At 35.7% G+C, this 16,603-nt stretch overlaps 1 protein-coding gene across 1 annotated transcript in view; it reads right to left on the bottom strand.

The window, feature by feature from the left end:
- Positions 1–15,303: 15,303 nt before the first annotated feature.
- The window catches only part of LOC118983896 (low-density lipoprotein receptor-related protein 1B-like), a 121,575-nt gene continuing 120,275 nt past the window's right edge, over positions 15,304–16,603 (bottom strand). The window contains exon 17 of the mRNA XM_037041582.1: positions 15,304–15,790. Coding sequence (XP_036897477.1) covers positions 15,650–15,790 — 141 coding nt within the window. The 3' untranslated portion in view covers positions 15,304–15,649. The remainder of the gene's footprint in view (positions 15,791–16,603) is intronic.

Raw genomic sequence — 16,603 nt, 5'->3', positions numbered from 1 at the left:
CTTCTAAGATTCAATACCATTCTTTCTTCTACTATCTGAAATTCTTTTCAGACTTTCAAATCCACCATATTTCAAATCAAACTAAGAACCATCTCCAAACAACTCTTCATCCTGGTGTTGTATTTCTATCTGAGATATACTAATATTTCCAGAACCAGAATTAAACACTTTTGAGTCACCAAAACGCTACATTACACCATTCATAAGTCCTTTGAGTTCTCTTTACCATACATGTTGCTATGACAATAGTCTTCGCTGGATCATTGAAATGACTTATTCCCTCTCCATTCCCTAAACTCTACTCCATATCTGCCACATGGTTTAACTTTATAAAGACCAACTTCAAGAATATTCTTTACTTGTCAGTGTGTCTGGGAACTGGCTGATCTAGGAAGCCTCAACTAGTGATTTTTCTCTAATCTATATGGTCTCCCAACTTTTATCAAGTTCAAGTAAGTCCTCTTAAAGCAGCTGAGATGTCAAGAAAATAGACAAAAATATGCAATGCCTCCTGAGGCATGAGCTCACAATGGGTACACCATTGCTTCTACCTCACTCCACTGACAACAGGAGATATAATTTCATCTCAAGGGATGTGGGCTATTATGCAGTGTCCAAAAATTCAGTTATTTTTTCACCCACTTTGAACCAAATAGAGGTTTCTTTCCACATTTCCTTTCCTTTACTGGGCTCAGGCTTTTTACAGAGTATCCCTGGCTCAGTCCTGATTGCTCTTCCAGGTGCATCTCCTCCAGGGTTTTTGTTACAGGAGCATGGAAGGAATTACTTTGATTGAATTGTTTCCTCCTTAGATTTTTACTGAGAGGTGGAATGGGCAAACTGTTTTATCTTCTTCAGGGGAAAAATGTTTTACAAGAAAGTAAACAAAACATTAATGATGAGTCTACGGTTCCTTTACCTTATCTAATCAAGCAATTAGGAACCAACACAAAGGTATGGCTTGCCTTTCGCACAACCACACCAAAATTACAAGTAAAATATAGAATAAGGATCACTCAGAAATGTCAGCAATTGAGCTGAATGAAAGTCTGACAACTATGAAATAGAGTTGAATCAAAGCAGAATTGAAGAAACAATATCCATCCAGACTGGTGAAAGGGGTATAGATTCAGAGAAGGCTGGTCTCACACCCATAAGGATAAAAATTTGATAGGAATATCTTGGGAGTGAGGAGTTCTAGACTCACCAGGCCTCTAGCCTAGGATTCCAGAGCCAGGAAAATAAGTCCCCATAACTTCTATCTGCAAAAACCAGAGGGGATTGAGACAGTAGAGGAGGCTGCTGGAGCCCTAAACATTTTTTTTTTCCAGGGAACACACACATAGATTCAACTAATCAGACTCTCTCCCTCTGATCTCCAGCACTGGGGTGGCTACTTGAAAGGCACCAATGATACAGGAAGAGACCAAAGTGTCTGGCAAAGGGGCAAGTAGAGGCCATTGTCCCCTTGCTGAGCCCTCCCCCCACAGAGCTAATAGGATGGTGCCATATCCGAGACTCCATAAAACTGTCTAACACAGTATGACTCACCTTGGAGATCCACAAAGACTCTACTCTGTCCAATTTATGGGCCCACCCAAGCGGCATTTAAATAAGAATGGCCAGTTTGGCTCCTAAATCCTAGCAAACAAGCAACAGTTGGCTTCAGTGAGCCATAGTGGCAGCCAGATTAGAGTCACAGTTTGGTTTCACCTGGAATCTCTAAACCCAGCACAAGTAGGAGCCATCTCATATTGCCTTACGCCTCAGGCAGGGTGCCCCAGGCAAAGCACAGGTGGGGGCTGATGTTGGTCTGCACCACCCAGGAAACCCCAGGGCTAGTGTTCAACTACAGACCACATCAGAGCACCTCCACCATGCCCTTGCATAGCCGATCCTTCATGGAGGGTAGAGGTTGGTGGTCAGTGGTCATAGCCAGTCCTTGCAGCTGACTTGCTTGAGTAAATACCTCCCGTTGATCTGCCAACAGCTAACCAAGGCTCAACTACAAGAGGAGGGTGTACTCGGTTCACACAAAAGGAACACCTTGGTACCCAGCTTGGGTGATAGGGGAGGCTGTGTCACTGGATCACACAAGACACCTATTACATTAGACCACTACCAAGACATGGAGTCATAGCAGTTATACCTGATACATGGAAATAAACACAGGAAGGCTACCAAATGAGGAGGCAAAGAAATATGGCCCGGATGAGAGAACAGATAAAAACTCCAGAAAACAAACTAAATGAAATAGAGTTACACAATCTACCAGCTGTAAATTTTAAAACACTGTTTATGAGAATGCTCAAGGAACTTAGGGGGGACCTCAGCAGTATACAAAAGACCCAGTCAGAAATTAAGGATACATGAATTGAAGTAAAGCACAGTTTACAGGGAAACAACAGTAGAGTGGATGAAGCCAGAATCAAATAAATGATTTGGAATGTAAAGAAGCAAAAAATAACCATGCAAAATAATAATAAGAAAAAAGAATCTGAAAAAGGAGGATAGAATAAGTAGCCTCTTGGACAACTTTAAGAATTCCAACATTCACCTTATAAGGAGAAGAGAAAGAGCAAGAAATTGGAAATCTATCTGAAAAAAACAGTGAAAGAAAACTTCCATAATTTGGTGAAGGAAGTAAATGTACAAGTCCAGGAAGCACAGAATCTCAAACAAGATAGATGTAAAGAGGCTCAAATCAAGACACATCATAATTAAAATGTCAATGGTTAAGATCAAAAGGGACTCTTAAAACAATAGAAAAGAAATTAGTTATTGGAAGATTGCCAGATTTGAGGGTGAGGGTGGGAAATGGGTGAAGAGGTGAGGGATTTACTGTTTCCTTGCACACATTGAAACTTCTCCCCTTTTCTATTTTTTCCTGTTTATGGGCACATTACTACCCTAATAGAGTAAAATAAAAGAAAACTCAAAAAGAAATAATATGAGCGAGTGCTGAATAATTAAAAAGGCAATACTATAAAGTATTGGTATAATCTCCGCAGAAAATAAACAGGCAGGTGTGAAGATTCATTGCAGCATCGATGGTAGTACGCAGCGGTGGAAACAAAGGTGGAAGGAGGTGCTGAAAATTGAGACGTGGGAAGCAAATACTCAGATCGAGTCCGCAGGGGTGTCCAACATTTTAGCATCTCTGGGTCACACCAGAAGAAGAGTTGTCTTTGATCACACATTAAACATATTGTGACATGTAATAATAATAAAAAAAACCCTCACAATGTTTTAAGTAAATTTAGGATTTTGTGTTGGGCTGCATTCATAGCCATCCTGAGCCACATGCAGTCTGAGGGCTATGGGTTGGACACCCCTGGATTAAGGTTTGAAATTCACAAGAGTTGATAGAAATTAGTATTATATCTATTTTTGGCTGTCCATGAAAGGTGAATTTTCACTAGTAATGATGCTGTCAGTGTAAGTGGAACCTCTTGGTTTGATAGAAACTGACACTTTTAAAATCTTGTCCTCCTCCAATTATCTATACATACCTTACACGGGACAGGGACAAGATCTTGACTTTTGTAGTATGATCTAATACACATGTTTGAAATAATCTAGGAAATCTTACATCACAGCATTCCCATGTAAATAAGGTTTTACCCATTCACGTTGTATATCTGGGAGAGCTATTTATTCATCCATTTACCCATCCACCCCTCCACTCATCCATCCATCCATTCATCCATCCATCCAATTTCATTTGCATGTATTTGGCAATCATTATCAAGTTTCAGTACACCTAGGGTTTTATGTACCCAGGTGTTCTTTGTGTAACCTTCAAGTTTTCAGATATTTTCAGTAATGCATCTAAATTTTAATTTGCCTAAAACGACTAGCCATATCTGTGATTTTAACATCAGCATACAATTATTCTGGGATTTTCTAAGCTTGCAAACCAAATCAATATTGTACTTTATCTTGGGTCTCTCCTAAGAAAATACAGAAATCTGAAAAAAGTATAATCAAGGAAAATATTATAAACTTCAGCTGTAATATGTTGTAAAATATCTCAGATTATCATTAATAAAAATAGAAGTTTTCCACAGATGTTACTCAAAAAGAGGAGAAAAAAGTGTCCTGTTCTATACATCTTTCTTGATAAGAATCTAAGGAAGCAATTTTCAACTGGTGTGCCACAAGAATTTTTAAGACATGCAACACTTGTCTATTTAGTCAGGGGCACTGACCTCTTTTCCTTAGACTGTCAAAAAAGACCACCACCAGCACAACAATAGCTAGCTGTCTGGTGTGAATGAATTAAAATTATGCCAATTTTTGTAAGACTGGTAAAAGATGTATTTTGGGGGGTGCCACAGAATTTTAGTGATTAGTCTATGTGTGTAATAAGGTGCACAAGGCTGAATATTGCTGCGCTAAAGTACTGCGTGTCTCTTTTGGAAACCGTCATAGGTTAGGCCTCATTCAGTGAGGAGATAAATTAGGCACGTTGGACGTGTCTTCTGGAATTTGGAACATTATGCCTCTAATGTATTTCTGAGCATATAAAAATATTTAATTCTTGAAATAGTTCCCTGGATACTTGAAAATAGTTCTTTTGGCTAACACACAGTTTGCATGTGTTTAAACATGTTAATGTATATGTTTCCTGAGTGAAAAAAAACATGAAATGAGTTACTCTGGGAGTTTTTATAGATTAAGAATATACTCAAAAATCTAACATTGCTGTCAGAAGTATAGGTGTGTGCTTTTGTGAGCACATCTCTGCTGGAGTGGGGTTGATTCCAGGACAAGCAGCAGTCACGTTCGGCCAGGAGATGCCCGATGCTACCTTCAGAGACAGAACCATGATTTCAAAGAATCATTAAGCTGATGCTCTATGATTTTAGATTTATAATTTTTACCCCAAAACACAGGTGGAAGAAAGCAACTTTAAATTTAGTCACACTATGTGTGTCATAAACACATCTTAATATTAATATGATATTAAACACATTTAATGTTAATATTAAAATTGCATATTAATATTAATATGCAAAAAATACAACAGTGGACTTAAGATTCCTCTCATATAGATAGCACTCTAAAAGCAAGGGTTCTGTGAGTCACAAATTATCACTCTTCATTACAGCTACTTACATGTGTAATTCAAAGCGACAGAGAAAACAGGGATTGTGCATCAACAGATATTATGGTCCTAGTGAGCGAGTTCTGTTCTGTTAAACTGCCCTAAGTGTGAAATCCTCCTGGCCTTTTGGGTGTGGGTGTGTGTAGCACATTTACTTTAAATTCTAAACACTTTGGTCAGATATTTTTGAAGGGATACAAAACTTCATCTTCCTCTGCGAGAATCTGCACTAGGAGAGGAATCACGTTTGGCACTTCGTTCTTGCCTTGCAGCAAACTGGACACATCAATAAGCCATGTCTCTCTGCAGCCAAAAAGCCTGCAACGGGAAACTGGCACATCATAAATCCAGGTCTATGGAAGTGACTTTTGTAAAGAAGAAATGACACACATTTAGCCAGGTCTTGTTACAATCTTCAAGCTGTCATCTGTGTCTCAGATAGAGCCATCAAAGGGAGCAGAACGGCCCTGTTTTTCTTTATCCCTGTTATAACCATTCCACCAAAATATGCATGGGATGTATTATTTTAGGTGTAGGCCTTTTAATCAATACCTCCTCAGTGAATGACTTAATGAATGAATATCTTTTTTAAAATTCAACCAGTGAAGTTACATAAAATTATCTCACACTTTAAGAATAGAAACTAAATAAATAAGAGAAATACACATACACACATGATTTTGTCTAATGCTCAACAGCCTTTTACTCATAAATTAATGCAAGGAAAAAATCTAACTTGGAATTCATAACAAACCATAGTCTTTTAATGAAAATAAATGGTTTTTGGTGTAAAAAAGACAATAATTCAAGTAAAACTGTTGTAATTATGCTAATAGCCTATTAAAAGCTTCAGTCACAAAGGGGGGATACAATTCAGGAATCTCAATCTTTTTTTTATTGGAGCTGTATGAGTTTTAAGCTTCTCTGTTGGGTAACTCAATTAGAAATGCTCAGAAATATCATAAATCTCTTCATTTTAAGTGCGTCGTTAATTTTATGACAAAATTAACCCAACACCATCAGATCAACAGGCAAATCTGGACGACATTTTTTAGACTGTTCTGCTTGGTACTTGATAGGGTTCACAGTTTTAACAATTGACTAGGTTTTAACCTTGAGCCTACATTAGCTGTTGTGTCCCTAGGGTCAGCAGTGACATGATCATTGCTGTTGCCCTGTGGGTGGAGTCAAATAGATAACACAGCCAGGCCTGGTACACAAAACCTTTCCTCACCCCCTACAACCATCCTTTGTGTGTTCATTCTAATAGGGAAGATCACTTTCAGCTTTCTGTTTGCAGTGTTTTGATAACCTTGCGTATTTAATTGTAATTGATAGTCAAGTGACTTCTGCACAGTATGCATTTTAATTAATTAGCTATCAAATAAATAGGTAGGATGTTTGTCTAAATTTTCTATCTTTGTACTAATTAATTGGAAGTTAAGGGTCAGGATCTTATCTTGCAAAGTCCTTTGAAGAAATTAATTTCAAATATTTATATACAATCACTTATAAGCATGGGAATCAGAGTTCATTTCACATTTTAATATAGGCTACAAAGATGCATTTATATGGGTGTGCAGGCAACGTGCTGCAAGTAATAATGCAGACAAGATAAATACTAAAGGGCATATTTGTTTTCTCTTGCACTCTTTAAGGTAAATAAAGTATTATTTAAAAATCACTAAGCAGACAGAAGAGAAATCTGTCAACCATGATTATATCTTAACTAAAATTTAAAAAATATATTAAAAATAAAGGGCAAATAATTCAAGACTTGATGACTTCATAGGGATATTAAATGGAGTGTAGAATGGAAGAAATATTCTAAATACCCTTAATTCTTTTGTATTAAGTTATTTTAAATTAATACACTTAGGCAACAACTGCTGTATTTTTAGGACTATAAGACACACCCAGGTTTTAGAGAAGGAAAGTAGGAAAAAACAATTGAAGTAAAAAATGTGGCAAAACATTTAATAACATAAATAACATAATATTTCACCAATGTGAATGTAAACTACATTTACTAGCCAGGTAAGCTACATTCGGACTATAAAACATACCTTCATTTTCCTCCCAAATTTGGGGAGAGGGAATTGCATCTTACAGTCCAAAAAATATGGGTATTTCAGTTTTAAACTTTACAGTGTTCCTGATGTAACAGCAGTACCAAAATAGCTGGATATAATACATTAGTTTTGCAAATAATTTTAACATCAGTAAAACTATAAATAATTTATTATTCTGTAAAATTGGTATTTGCCACACTTACACTTACTAAGCATAGAGTGATCATACCAATGACACTGCATGGTTCTGCAAAGTGTGAGATGATCAGGCTCCTGAAAGAGGCTGCACGTGGTCCTGGAGCCAACGGGGAATGGGTATTGCTGTCCCTCATCAGAAAGAAAAACTTCTGAGCCTTCTTCCGATGGGGACTGATAACAGTGCATTTCCAAAGTTTATAGCTGCAAACCAAGTGCTATTGTCTATGTTAATACATTTCATACTGCCAGAAAATAAACAGACTTCAGGGACAGCTTTCAAGAAGAAAAGGGGTGCTGGGTCACTAAAGAAGCCTGGTGCTGTCCTAATAAACTCATGGAAGATTATGGCACAACAGAGGAGCAGGTATTCGGGGGTGCAGGTGGATGTGGCTTACAGGAAGAATCCCGGTACTGTGACATATGAAAGACACTGGTGCTTTGTGCACTCCTTTATTTCATTGTTAAAGTAAATAAAGATATATATGAATGAAAATCATACTGTGTTCTAGAAGAGACTCACTAGGAGAAATGAAGAAGAAAGGGACCAGGATTTATAGGCCTAAGAAAGATATTTGGAGGCATAGAATTGATAGAAAGAGGGGACAAATAAATACTGTATTCCTTATCTACTGGAAAGCCCTGGAACTACAGGGTTTTCTCTGTAAGTAAGCATTAATCCATGGAAAAGAAAGCATGAGAAAAAGCAACTTAGATTTTGTTTTCTAAAGTGTCATAGGACAAGGACATGAGGAAATCATTCTCTAAATTTACAAAATTGTTGCAAAAAAGAGAACTTTTGAAAATTAGTATTTTGAGCCCTGGCTGGTGTGGCTCAGTGGATTGAGCACCAGACTGCGAAGCAAAAGATCACCAGTTGAATTCCCAGTCAGAGCACATGCCTGGGTTGTGGGCCAGGTCCCCAGTTGGGGGTACACGAGAGGCAACCACACATTGGTGTTTGTCTCTCTCCTTCCTTCCCCCTCTCTCTCTAAAAATAAATAAATAAATCATAAAAAGAGAAAATTAGTACTTTGAGTAGGAAACAGAAAAGAGATCCTATGACATCTCAGCTGAAAACTATTTGAAGAAAAAAATCACTAAACAGAAAAAAAACTACATTAAAAAAGAAACTGACTTAGGTAAGAAAGGACTCATCTTTGTGGAATATGGAGAATATGCATGAACAAGCACAACAAGTACACACACAAATACACATACAGACTCAATTTGTCAGTAGGGAAAAAAGTAAATAGGGAATGCAGACTTTTTATAAAAAAATTGTATAATCCTTCAGGAATATAGGGAAAAAAGAAATATATATTAAAATGATATAAAATGGTAGGTTTTCTAAAATTATATTTTATAGTAAAATTAAGGAATATAACTTACAACAAAAAATAAATATTGGCTTTCTATAATGCCACTTTGATTAGATTTGTATTTATATATGAAATAAAACCAGGAATGGATTTCCCCTTCAGTAAGGGTTGTGATTTCTGAAGTAAAATCCAGAATAGCTAAGCATGATTGCATTTCAGGTAAAATAGGAGAGAAGTGCCATCTTCACAATCAGTGAATCACCAAACCTATGTGTGAGAATATGTGAGCATGTGTGGTGGTGTTGTGTGTTTATAGTTTTCCTCAAACATACGATTGACACTTTTGCCCTGCTGGGATGGAAGTTACTCCAGTTCCAAATCTCGTTATCCAGTTATTTCTTTCCTACCTAACTTTTGCTGTTGTTCCCTGAGGAATGTTGTGCTCTATCCATCATATATATCTTTAAGTGTCTTCCTAAACAATCTTATATTTCAAACTCCTAGATTTTATTCTCAGCTGCACTTCACAGTTCATTCTGTGTCTGAAAAATAATCTCTCACTTATAAACATTTATATTAACTGAATAAGATGTGTATGGTTTTCATTATTGATATAATATTGTGAAAGTCTAGAACACATATTATTGGCTTTCCAAGTAACTACAGCATAAATAAGCAACAAATGAACTTGCATTAGCAGGCTTATAATTCATGTATTAAAACTTCAGGAGAAAATACAGATGAAGAATTATCTTGGAGTGAACAAATGACTAAAGTATCAATACGGCATTGTTTAAGTTCACCTATATCTTATAAACCACATGCTGAAAGAGCAGATGATCCATCAAAGAGAATGAACACATTTAAGCATAGACTTTATCAAATGGGCCATCTTTAGTATCAATTTTTCTTTTGAGTTTTGATCACTGTGAATAGGAAAAAAAGATGTGATTCACTAAAAACTATTTTTCACAATAAGTTACAGCCACTTAAGTATAATAGCTAGTAGAAAAAGTTAAGCCAGAGAATGCGTTTCATTTCTCTTTCTCTCCTCTTTAGATTAGAAGTTCATATTCTTGGGCCTTTGGTATAGGATATTAAAACTAAATGTTTTTCTAAATAAAACTGCTTCTGTGTAGTTTTAGTTATCTTTATCTTTTTCCAAGTGAGTTAATGTTCTGAAAATGTTAAGGTAGCAATTCATTTGGTAGCAGAATCATAAAATGGACCACTTTTGGCTCTTTTTTTTGTTGACTTTTCCCAGTATTTATTAAAAATACAGGGATAAATAAAATTTTTGTGCTACATTACCTGGTTGTCATTTTCATAAAGAAATGCTTGAGTCTTTTTCCTACAAGTTACAATTCAATGCCTCTTTCTTGTGTGTGTGTGTGTGTGTGTATATATATATATATTTGAGAGAGATTAATTTTATTTATTCCACTTATTTATAAATTTATTTGTTATTTCTTGCATGCATGCTGACCGGACATTGAACTTGCAACCTTGTCATATCAGGATAACACTCTCATCAACTGAGCTACCCATCCAGGGCAAGGCTTCTTATTTAAATAATGACTCTAATCTAAATCAAATTTAAATATGTCATCTGATATTGAGAAAAGTATCCTTAAATAAGCTAACAACAGTTAAAATTGGGCATAAGGTAAAGAAAACTGCTTTCAAAAAGTGGTTAGCTATGTTTGCTTCAACTCTGCAGGATACTTTGTTTTCTCCAGTTTAACCTTTTAAGTAAAGGTACATGACCGAGGTGAATCTTTAAAGAGCACTATAATATACTTTTAGAGAGACGTAAGATTTTTACATCCAGAGTATCTGTATGAAGATATGAAGATGAGAGAGGGTAAAGAAAATAGCAGCACATATTTTTTCTACTTCCTTTATCACATGTACCAATATTCTCTGCTAGGGATTTGGAACTTGTGGGCATTTTTCTTACTAAACTATTTCATTTTGATTGTCATACCATACTTTGAGTGTTGAACATATTCATGCCTGAGTCATTATAAAACTGGAAAGTAACATTCCTAGAAGAATAGTAAAACCTTTAATCTCAACCCAAAGAACCAACCAATCAAGCATGTGTATAATCAAATACAAAACAAAACAAAAAATAGGATCATGCCATGAAATGGCCCCAGATAGACTTCCTGGAAGTCTATTTCCTTTGTCAGATTGGAGTTCTCCTTTATTATATTTTCAAATGAGTTTTCAATTTCTTCCTCTTCCTCTTGTCCTTCCACACCCCCTGTGATTCGGATGTTGGAATGTTTAAAGTTGTCCTGGAAGTTCCTAAGCCTTTTCTCATTTTTTTAAAAAATTTTTTTTCATGGATGAAGGATGGATTTGCTTTTATTTATTTATTTATTTATTTATTTTAATTTAATTATTTTTCAAGTACAGTTTTCTATTACTCCCATCCTATCCCACCCCCTCGTGCTCCCCCTCCCTCCCATTTCCACCCTTCTTAGTTGTTGTCCATGTATCCTTTATATTTGTTCCTCTAAATCCTTCCCCTATTTCCCCTGAAATTCCCTCCCCTCTCCCCTCTGGTCACTGTCCCCCTGAATTTTTGTTTCTTCATTCTATTCTGGTTGAATAATTATTTCTTCCTTCTGCTCCGTATCATTGATTTGAGTGCCAGTTCCTTCCTGTCACTGTTGGTTCCTTATACACTTCTCTTCATTTCTCTTTGCACAGCCTTCACTTTTTCTTCCATATTGTGACTGTATTTAACCATTTCTGCGAGCATCCTGATTACCAGTGTTTTTGAACTCTGCATCTGATAATTCTGCTATCTCTTCATCACTTAGTTCTATTTTGGAGCTTTGACCTACTCTTTCATTTGGGCCATATTTTTTTTGTCTCAGCACACCTGTTACAAAGTAAGGGGCAGAGCCTTAAGTATTCACCAGGGTGGGGCAACAAATGCATAATGGCACTGTATGTGGGGGAGGGGTATGAGAGGGAACAATGCCTCTTGCTCAGCTCTGCTGTCCTCTGGCTTTCAGTCACTGTTCCCCTACTACCCACAAGCAAATTAGGCCCTTCTGGTGCTGATTCCCAGATGGGTGGGTTTGTGTACCTTCTGGATCCTCTGGGTCACTCCAATGAACTCTCCCTGTGAGGCTGGGAGTTTCTCTCATGACCACAACCCCCACTGTTTTTTTTCAGTCAGAGGTTTTGAGGCTTTATTTCCCCACACTGGAACACTGGGTTGCATGGTCTGTCTTGTTCCCCAGTTGTTCTTCTTAGTTTAACTGTACAAAATGTGGCAACTCCTGGTCCATTAGCCACAGCTTTTCCTGCATCCTCTCCACTCCAGCTGCCAATCTCTGCCCTTCCTACCAGTTTGAATGAATGTTCCTTCTTTTACCCCTTGGTTGTCTGACTTTCATAGAGTTTGATTTTCTGACAGTTCTGGCTATTTTTTGTTTTTAAATTTGTTGGTTTTCTTCTTTTGGTTGTGGGAGGAGGCAACGTGTATCTACCCATACCTCCATCTTGGCCAGAAGTCTGAATCTAATTTTTAATATTATATAATGTTTTAACATCTGTGGAAAAGGGAGGGAGCAGGAGAGCTTGCAAAAAAAAAAACAGAAAAAAAGAAAGAAAAAAAGAAATGGCCACAGATACAACAGAATTATATAAATAAAAATGGCCCAATTATGCAAAACTGTGTGTTTCTAAAAGAAACATTTTCCCTTAGTAACAACTTTTATAAATGAACACTTTGCTATTACCGAATTTTGGTGTAACACATGCATCATCAGCATTAAAGAATTAAAATCAATACTTGGATGCCTTGAGTTTGATGATGAGGGAGCCTCTTTTCTGACTCAGCTGTTCTAGCAGACTGTTGTTTACCAGTGGAAGATAGAACAAAGCCCTAGAACAGTAGTTCTTAATAAAACAATTTTGTTCTCCAAACTACCTTTGGCAATGTCTGTGGATGGAGCTGGTTCTTGCAACTCTGGGAGGTGCTGGCAGTAGCTCGTGGACAGAGGCAAGGGACCCTGCTAAATATCCTACCCTATAAAAGAGAACCAAAAATTACCCAGTCCAAAATATTAAGATGTTGTAAAGCCGCCTATTTTAGTTGAAAAGGCATTTGTGTAAGAAGGAGAGTTTACCGGGAAACATTCATTTTTAGAAAATATGTCCATTGAAGCTTGAAGGAATATTTTATTGATTATTTTGGTGATGGCATTTATAAAGAATGGTCACTGTGGAAAAGAATTAGGCACCTGAATTTCTAGCTTTTATATAAGTTTTTACAAAATAAACTTGAAATAGAACTAGAGCAATAGAAGCAAACTGAGTACTTGAAAAGTTGCTTTTGTCTTATAAAGACTAAATGCAAAGTAAATTGTGAACAGAAAGGCTATAGACTCTGATGTGGACTTGAATGAAGCAACCTGGGGTGGGAAAGCATAATGTGGAGATGAGGACCATATAAATGTAAATAGGGCCTAAGGAGTTAAAAAGCACATCCTGAGCTTTCCCGGCTGTGGCTTTAACCAGTTCCCTGGTGAGAATGCAGGTCATTGATGCCAGGCCCTGGGTCTTAGTTGGTTTGTTATATATCAAATAGGAATTGCTAGATACTTATACTAATGCTAGTTGTATCAAGGTCATTCCAATATGTGGGCTCTGTTTCTATCAAATAAGAATTTCAGTTGTAGTCATTAAGCTCTGATGTAAAAAAGCCCCTCCAGGTAACATAACTCAGTGATAGCACTAGTAGATCAGACCCTCTTTCCTGTGCATCTCTCATCTGATACTCCAAGTATGGATACCAACAACCATTCCACTTACAAGTAAATGTCTAAACAACATCTAGTGGAATCTGAGTGTTCCATAAAGAGTACTTTTCGAGAAAGTAAAGGGGCATGAAGAGCTTTGGATTATTTCAACACAATTGTCATCGACTCTGTATACAATCTATTTTGCTATCACAACATGGAGTCTATGATGAGCAATGTAAGGCAGGAGGAAAGGAAAAAGTAAGTGAAATATTTCTGATTCAAGAAGAGAGAAAATGCTTTCTCTGCTGTGCATTTAAAAATGATGAAGTGAAGTCAGTTCTACCCCAAAGTATGTTCTAAGGATATAAAAAATTATGCCTCATGTTTTCACTAAAATAGTTGTCTTGAAATATTAAACTTCATAAAGATAGGAATTTTCTTATTTTTAAAAACTACCCAACACAAATACTTAAATACATAGAATTTCATTTAAATAAGTCAGTCAACAATTTTTTATAAAGTATTTAACACTTCATTATAGAAACATAGGCAAAATGACTATTATAACCAAAATGAAAAATACTGTTCAATTTAAAAAGTGTACTTAAACAAGAACCTGAAAAAGTTTATGGTATGCATAACATCGTTCAAGCAAAATTGCACTAGTATTACATAAATCAATAGTTTATAAAGGCCTCAATATGGCAAAGTTTAGAAATAGGTAGTATGCATGCACATAGTACAACAAAAAAGTCTCTTTATAAAACAGCAGTATTTTTAATGCTTGTACAAAGGGATAAAGAGCAACCACAAACATATTTCATCTGTTAGGTTAATACAGTGTGACAGCTAAAAGTCAGTCATGTCTGTCAGAGGAACGAAAAGCCCTCCATACCTTATGAATAAATCTTTTGTGCCTTTAAAGATATTTTTATAAAAATGTCATCCTTTTTATGCAACTTAAATAAAATGTTGCTTTTTTCAATCACAAATTGAAAACAAACAAGTAAATGGGGTCCGTGTAACAAAAAGAAACCAGAGAACCAGAGCAACTGGTCAGCATTTATACTCTCCACCTTTGATTATGGGCAGGTAATTGTTCTATAACTTGGGAAGGCCTTAAGAATGTATTTTCCACACAGAAAAAGAATGAACTTGTCATATTGTATGTTGAAAAGATTTACCAATTACTCTATACCATAATGACTGTTTTCCTTTTGTTCTAGCAAAGAAAATGCATTCACATAATTGAAATTCCATTGTCAATTTGTGTGCTTATATATTATTCTTTAGTGTTTCCTTTGGTAAGGGGTTGGGTTTATCTTCCACAAAGTGCACATGATTGGGAAGAAATTTCTGAAACATGAGTACCCAATGCCCTGCTGTGTTCTGGGCTGGTTATTTACCTCAGAACTGATGAAGGAAAAAAGGTCTTTTCCCATAGCAATGTGATCTTTCCATTTTGGTTATATTTTTGCTATGTTCTACCATCTAAATATAACTATTGTTCACAGGGTGCATATGTTTAGTATATCAGATATAGTCCACTAAATTTTGGAAAATGTAGTCATGTGTGTTCATGCAAATTATTCATTTTATATATCTTAAAATATTTTCCTCAAAATTCTCATCTATCACTTGGCAATCTAAGGCTAACTTCAAAGCAGGAGATGCTGAACTTGTGAGGGCTATATATACTACCAGCAGTTGGAATCAGTCTTAATGGGAGCAAAGAAGAGAGTCAACCATTCAATTATTCTTCCACCAATTTAAACGTAAAATAAAATGATATTGCATTACAGCTTTCAGACCATATGATGAAAAAGTGCAGAGATTCCCTTTGTTGATTAAGTATAACCAAAAAATGTTCATATAAAATAGATTGCTCAAATACACACTACAAAGGACTAGGTTGTTTTTAATTTTAACAAATTCAAAGGGGTGTCATATCAGCAGCATCATTGTAAATTGTTTGTAGTGCAGTTCTTTTTCATAAAAATACCATACAAATGGTCAATCAATAGTCATCAGCAAAAAAATAAGACTCAGAAAACAATTAACCAGGGAAAAGATAAAGAAAGAGGTAAGGCTGATGCTGAAACAATTATAATACTGTTGGAACATACAAAAGTAATCCTTATATTTTACACATTTTTTACAGTATATAAAAGGTACGACTGATTATGCCACTGTCTCCCGTATCCCGATTTCTATTTTCTTTGGAAGAAGTTCTTTCCTCTCATCAACACTTCCCAAGGAGTTTCGACAGGTTTGCCCATCCATGTATAATTTTGCATACACTGGATTGGAGTAGTTTGTTGGCTGAAGGAGAAAAAATAAATACAATTTTGTTATATTAATCAGTTATTTTCTAGGGTATTTATCTTTTATGTTAACCACATTTAATTTACTAACTAGTAATGATTTAAATGTAATTTAAATTCTTTTTATAGGTTTTAGTTGACTTTAGCATGGTATTAGATAAAATTATAATTGCATTTTTTTCAGGTAACTTGTAAATCTAACAGGATTTTTCCTAAAATACCAAGGAGATATTCATGAAAACTATAATAACTGAGACTTTATTTAAAAGCATATAGCATTAAACCAATGTATTATTTACAGTCCACATGTGTCCCATCTTTGTTAATGCAGCATTAGGAAAGATTTGTTTACAGAAAGTCATTTAATTACTCAGTGCTTATAAGTTTTCAGTATGAAGTGAAAGGCAAGAAAACAAATAAAAATAAAATACATTGGTGGAGTGGGTTTTAAAATAAGGAATATTTTTAGCTTCAAACAACCTCTATGTACATATCACTGAAAATAGTTTGGGATTCATCTAAGAAATTGTGGAGTACCCAGTCATCATGGGTTGCAAAGATATTTAAAACATTTTGAAGTAGAATTGAAACATGCAGAAATGATCTCTTTCATTTGAAAAACACATACAAATGTCCATTATTTTGCTAACTGCAACTCAATCCAATAAATCATTGCTTAATGTTTTAGTCTTTTTGTCTTTCCAAAAGCAGAATATTAAATCTTATTTACAACAAAAAATATAATTTCAGCCATGTAATTGAGACCAACCTGATAAAAATGGCAATTAAAAACATCGATGGGAGACTTCAT

The sequence above is a fragment of the Sturnira hondurensis genome, unplaced genomic scaffold (genome assembly GCF_014824575.4).
Source record: "Sturnira hondurensis isolate 20B ecotype Veracruz unplaced genomic scaffold, ASM1482457v3 Scaffold0000507, whole genome shotgun sequence".
Taxonomy (NCBI): domain Eukaryota; kingdom Metazoa; phylum Chordata; class Mammalia; order Chiroptera; family Phyllostomidae; genus Sturnira; species Sturnira hondurensis.
Note: the sequence above shows the minus strand (reverse complement) of the source record. Positions and strands in the feature narration are given on the sequence as shown.